Source organism: Silene latifolia, chromosome 9 (genome assembly GCF_048544455.1).
Source record: "Silene latifolia isolate original U9 population chromosome 9, ASM4854445v1, whole genome shotgun sequence".
Lineage (NCBI taxonomy): Eukaryota > Viridiplantae > Streptophyta > Magnoliopsida > Caryophyllales > Caryophyllaceae > Silene > Silene latifolia.
Window position 1 is genome coordinate 145,061,870 of NC_133534.1, and position 6,848 is coordinate 145,068,717.

At 37.7% G+C, this 6,848-nt stretch overlaps 1 protein-coding gene across 1 annotated transcript; it reads left to right on the forward strand.

Moving 5' to 3' along the window:
* The first annotated feature begins 5,846 nt into the window (after positions 1-5,846).
* On the forward strand, positions 5,847-6,605 carry LOC141601711 (uncharacterized). Its single transcript, XM_074422008.1, has 2 exons — positions 5,847-5,951; positions 6,171-6,605. The coding sequence occupies exons 1-2, from the start codon at positions 5,847-5,849 to the stop codon at positions 6,603-6,605; spliced, it is 540 nt and encodes a 179-aa protein (XP_074278109.1).
* Positions 6,606-6,848: the final 243 nt, after the last annotated feature.

Sequence of the window (6,848 nt, forward strand, 5' to 3'; positions counted from 1 at the left end):
AAGATGGGTCAAGACAAGTCTAAGTTCAAGCCTAGTAGCGGGTTTGAGCCGAAAATTCGGCAGCATTTCACTACAATGTCAATTATGCCATATAAAAGTGTCCCGGAGGAGCTATCACAAATCAAAAATCCGACATGATAGCAAGTTTACCCACTACTCAAGGATTACAGAACACCAAGTTTCATAAAAAATGGGCTAGTATAGGGCCATTTTCGAAGGGTTTTACGGTCTAGTAGAGAAACCGACACATTTTGCCCTCAAATCCTTAATACTCGACGAAAATTCGAAAGGGATACATGGTTGTGTTCCTAACATTGCCAATTACTCATTTCTAATATCAATTTCATAAGGCAAATCCATTTGAGGCAAAAGACCTAAATTTTCGAGTATATGGGTATTAAAAACCCTAATTTCCAACCTAAAATCGAGCTCAAATGCGAATTAAAGCAAGAACGAGGCACATACCTTGATTAGTCATGATTTATGGCAAGATTCGATCAAGTTTTCGATGGAATTTGGTTGGGTTTTGATAAAGGAATGAAGAAATTGTGTTTTGAACTGAAAATAAAACACGACTAAAATTAGGGTTTTTACCCAGACAGGGACGAATCCGGGAAAAGACGCAGTACTAGCTGTGCCTCTTCCGAAGTTCGCAGTTCTTGCTGCGCCTTTTCCTCAATAGGTTTCCTTCAAAATTTGTTAAAATTCGTTACAAGTTCGTTATTTGTGGACCCAGGCTTTGTGCGCCTCTTCCTCAATATATGGCTCCGTTTCGGCATTCACTTTGTTCAGATCAGCATTTTCTTCAACAAATTACAAGACACCCACGAAATTTTACTTCTCTTCAACGACGCTAAGGACGTGCCGTTGTCGATACATTTCATTTTACTTCTCTTCAACGACGCTAAGGACGTGTCGTTGTCGATACCTTTTACTTCTCTTTAACGACCGTAAGGACGTGTCGTTGTCGATACATTTTACTCTCTTCAACGACGCTAATGGCGTGTCGTTGTCGATACCTTTTTTTTTCTTTTCAGCGATGCCAAGGATGCGTCATTGTCAAGTTATTTTCTTCAGCAGCGCTAAGGACGCGCCGTTGTTGATTCGATACTTTTTATCTTTCTCCCCAGCGATGCCAATGGCGCGCCGTTTGTCATTCCCAACGAGATTTTGCTTGAGGATAGAGACAGGCAGATTCCCCGGAGTCATCAATATTTTCCCCAATGAGAATTTTCTTGAGGACGGAGACATGCAAATTCCCATAGTCAAAGATACGTTCCCCAACGAGAGTGTGCTTGAGGACAGAGACAGGCAGATTTCTCCAGGTATAATTTCTTCTTATGGCTGGCGAGCTTTCTTACGTAGTCTAATGGACTTTAAACGACCCTCCCCGGAAGACGGCAGACTCTAAAATGTTCCCAACGACAAGTCTTTGGCTTAGATCCCTTGAGCTGCCTCGCGTCGCCATAGTCGTCAGGTTGTAATATTCGATTTACCTGATGGCTGTACTTTGACTTTCGCCTTTTCTAAGCCTCGGTCAAAGTGGGGGCTCTGTAGATACCTCATTTCTGCACCTCTCGCCAAACACCCCGTGATGATTGGGCCGCATGTTTGATACGCGGAACGATTTATGATAGTTCGTAAGTTCATCAAAAAGTGATAGCTCAAACACTCGAGTCAACCTCATGGTTGGCATCTATGCGCCAATACTGTCTTTTTGACAGTAATTAGGGTTCATTTGGAGTCCAGGTCAAAAACCGCTTTATTTTCTATAAATCATTTAAAATGCTGAGTCGGAATGTTCCAGAAAGTTCTATAGTTCTCTGGTTATTTATTCCTAATTTAATTTAATATCTTTAAGGAATTATCTTCCGTATATTGTGTTTTACGGAATAAGGATGTGTATAACTGCCGAAATTCCATAAAAAATGCGGAAATCTTTCTTGCTGAGGAGGAAACCTCTGGGGAAATGGGGCAGCAGGTGCTGCGCCTCTTCCAAGGGTCGTAGTAGCTGCTGCGCCTCTTCCCCAACCCTCTTTCCATGCTTTCCAGAAATGTTTTCGAGATTTGTTTCCGTATCTGTGGCATACCTAAACACCCTCGTGTGTTTAGTATAAATAGAGACCTTCGGCCTCCATATTTGGCACGCGAGTGTCCGCCCTTCTCTTCTCTCTTTGCATTCTAGACCACGCTCTTCGCTTTTGACGCCTACGTGCTTGATCAATCGACTACGTAAGCTCAGATCATTCTGAGTCCCAGTCACGTTGCTTAGACCGACCAATTTGACCAACTCAACCTAAATCAATCTAAGCAATTAATCTAAAATCCTTTAACAAGGGCACTTTCCACGCATTATTCGAGTCAAGCAATCACTAAACGATAACTTAGTCAATCTCGTTTCGTCAAACATGTAAGTCTGAGGGTGTAAAATCCTATTTATTTTGTTGTACTTTTATTTTATATCACGAATGTAAGATTTATATCGAGAGCACTTCAAAACCGTCTTTATAAACTACCTTTAAAACCGTTTTCACAAAACAGCAGACGTCTGACATCGAGAAGAAATGTAGCAGCAGCTGCGCCTCTTCGAAGAGTCGCAGTACATGCTACGCCTCTTCCTGAGGCTGCTGCTGCTTCTGCTCTTCTTCTTCTTCCTCGATCTTCTGCAACTTTTTCTATTTCTCTTGTTCTTTTGTTTCTTTCGCAATTGTTAGTATATAATTGTGTTTTAATTAGTCCTTTTCAAATTGTAATGTTTAACTCGACATAAATCCCTTATAATTCGATATTTGCGGGTTTTCGTTACTTATTCAAACCCGGATTTAGGAGACTCGGTTTGTTAATATCAAGTCTCATGAATTCCTCTTTGATACATGTTTTAATTCTGTTTTTGTCATTAATTCGTAATCTTTTCTTTCCATCCTAACTTCGAGTTTGTATATAAACCTGTTTTCGACATCGTATCAATACTAATCATATTAAACCGCTGTAAATTATCGCCTTTAATTCATTTTATGACGGTTCCGGATGCATGTAATCTGTTAAATCACTTCTACTTGAGTTTAATATCAATAATCGGCCTTAAATTACCAATAAATATTAACAATCCGCGATTCTGACTTCACAGCCAGAGTCCAACTCAAGAACAGACGCAGGAAGAGTTGCTCCTCTTCCAGAGGACGCAGCAGATGCTGCGCCTGTTCTGGGCAGGCTTCTGTCCCTGAACCTCTTTCTCGCTTTGATGTAGCTCTTAATTACGTATTAAATCAACTATTAATTGTATTATAGCCTCTAATATGACGTAGTTTTCACCTTTTATTTTTAATTTTATTTTCTTTATTTTTCTTCATCAAAATTCCTTTTTGAGCGTGCTTTCGACGTTGATCAAATTAAGCCTTATAACTATTGTAATTTATTTATCGTATTAATTATTATTATGTAGGATGTATTTACTTAGTTTTCGAATGTAATTAATCTAACATCCAACTGTGACCCACATTGTTTGCTAAATTACGTGTTAACCAACATAGTCTAATCTCACATCCTAGGATTAATCTATTGTTTGCTGCATTGCATGCACATAATCGACGACATATCAAATATGAACGATTTCCCTAATCATTAGTAGAGGCCGCTATCGAGGCGGGCGGGATTAGGTGTTCAATTAAAGAGCTTCCTAATACGTACTCTCACCCCTTACTCCAGATCTCTCTGAACATCCGTGTTCATTGGCATCCACGAGTCATTCTAGACATAGAATACTAAGGGTAACGAGTTCTTAGTGTTCATGTCACTACTTTGTGTCTTGACATGACACGAGGTATTCGAACGGTTCCAATGTAATTATGTTTCCTTCATTCCACTCTTTTAATTTCTATCTATTTTGTTTTAGTTTTTAATTTAAATTTTGGTAATGTTAAATGTTGATGTTAATATATAATTAAGGTTCATAAAATTGAGGGTAAATTGTGAATTGATTTTTTGAGGAAATGTCGATGAGTTGGTCAGATTCTTCCTCAAGGTCTTCTTCTCATGTTCCACGAAAATAATTAAATTCAATAAAAATAGGAAAGAGTGAAAAAACTTACTTAACAATAGATAAAAACTTGATCTTTTATTGTCGAAGGTAATTTGGGGGAAACTTGGTAGTTAGGGTGTTTTCACTGAGAGATGAATGAGTGTTGTGTGAGTGGTGTGTTGGGTAAGAGTGTTGATAAAGGCAGGGGTAAATTGGGTATTTCCTCTATTTTTTTGCCTGAATCCACTTAAGGTACGAAAATGTTAACGAGGTGCACATTAAGGTATTATGTTTTAAATTTTTTTGATAAGGTATTAAGTTTTAAAAAGTGCAATATTAAAGGGTGTTTTCATTAATTGAATCTTTTTTTTTATCAACTTAAGAACATATTTTTATAGGTAATCCTAATGGGAGCCCCGTGCAATGCACGGGCTTTCCAACTAGTTATGCAAGAAAGAAGGAAATTGCATTTGAACTCATATACTAACACATCTAACAAATCTGATGTTTCTCAAGAGTAAGAGAAATAGAATTTGACACCGTATAGGACATTAGTGTATATGTATGACTAACAATGCCACAATGGTGACAATTCAAGGTATATATGTTTTAAAACAATAAAGTTAAATGCTAATCGAACATTGAAACTTTGAAAGTATTTTTTTGTTAAAAGTAAGTCTGTGGGTCAGGGAAAAGAAGGTCGTCAAAGCACAAAAAGTACATAAACACTAGTATCAAAAACATAACCGTAGGAAGTTACTATTATTATGAAAATGGTATTGAAGTCAAAATAAACTCAAAGAAAAAATTCAACATATCATATAGGTGATTAGGAAAATACAGCAACTCTCATATAGGACCGTCATATAGCATAGGACGGGCCCAATAAAAAACGTTAGCCCAAATTAATTGAAAACCCCCTTATTCGCATGTAAAGCACCAAAGTGTGATAAACACCTACCACTGATATCTCCATCATCCCACCGCTACCTCCGTCAATACCAACACGAACACGAACACCACCACCACCATTACCATCACCTATGTCTACACCGCCCCAACATCATTTACAACCATCGTCATCAATAATAGCGGTCGACTTTCTTTCTCCTTCCACATATAATCATACTATAGAAGATGAACATTGGCAATCGCGATGAACACCAAGTACAATCAGGTTTGGTAAATTAATCTTGAAAGATCAAGAATTAAAATTAAAATTGATGCTTCTAAACCATAACTGACTATTTTAACTTGAATACTCACTTTTTTTATTTTGAGAACTTTGAAAATTTAATCTTAAAAATTACATTTTAAATTAGCTCAAACCATTTACATATATCTTGTGATTTACCTATAGTATTTCATTGGGGAAAATACTTTGTTTAGCAACTAAAAGTTTTAACTTAAAAACTCATCATTTAGTTTCAAAACTTCATATAATTATGATGGAAAGTTATTCTTTTCTATTGATATCTAAAAGTTTTACTGTACTTTTGTGAAATATGGTTTTTAGTTTGACGACTAACGATTTTAGTTTAACAACTTACTGGTTTAAGTAAAGTCGTTGTTTAGGGATTTGAAAAAGATATGTAGAGATAGAAAGAGAAAAAAGAAAAAAAAAGGAATTTTCTAGGGTTTGTAAAAGCGCAGAAATCATGGTAGCTACAACATCAGTTTCCGTTAATCGATCTTCACCACAACAACAAAAAAAAAACAAAATACAACTAATAAATTTGATTTTCTTTCCTCTACAAGTTTAGACGAGTTTTCAGTTTTAACAAGAAATGAAGGACCTTCAAGTACTGATGTGCGCAAAGAGAAAACGATGGTGTCCATTGCTAGAATCCCGCCTTTACCATTGGAACCTTTGGTTGAAGACGTGACTGAGGAAGACTTGAATAGTGCCAGCCCCATCATTGAACTATCAACGGTACTTGAAGCCATTGAAGAGGGACCGGATTTGCTACACTTCACGGAAGCAGAAGTTTAGGTGGCGTTAAACTATTGGCGTAATTCTGTCTGCTGCTTCATATTGGGTGCAAACCCTCCATGGGAGATTTTGAAGGGGTTTATCCGCCGTCTTTGGGTCAACCATCAGGTAGATAAATTGTCCTTTCTCCCTAATGGTGGTTTTTTTGTGCGTTTTAAGACTAAGGCTGCAATGAATGCAGTGTTAAAACAAGGGCATTTTTTATTTGATAACAAGCCACTCATTATTAAACCTTGGTCACCAGAACTGGATTTAGTTAAGCATGAAGTTCAGTCTGTGCCGGTGTGGGTTAAATTACATAGACTCCCACTGAAATTCTGGGAAAAGGGGATACCTCGTATTTCTGATCTTTTGGGTGAGTTTATTAAGTGTGACCAGGCCACTGATGAAAAAACAAGGATTGGGTATGCTCGGGTTATGATTGAACTAGTGTTTGGGAACCCTCTGCCTGATAAAGTGAAGTTTTTAGATGAACATGGCGAAATGGTTGAAATAGAAGTTAAGTATGAATGGAGACCTGTGGTTTGTACTGTGTGTAAAGGGATTGGACATGCTGCTGCGAAATGCAGAAGAGCAAAAAAGAAACCTGCATAAGCACCAAATGTGTCTAAGCCAGTCACTAAAGTATGTAGGCCTAAAAATGTGGAGCAAATATCAACTAGGCAGGGTAAGGGGAAAGCAGTTGTCCCAAGTACCCCCTGTCGTGGTGACTCATTCATGTCCTTCAGTAGAAATTCAATTGCAGACCCATGTTGTATGGCACAAAAATGGTGCATATTTCATGGGACCTACACCTATTCGACCTATTGTCAGGATGAGTAGGCAGGAGGTTAATGA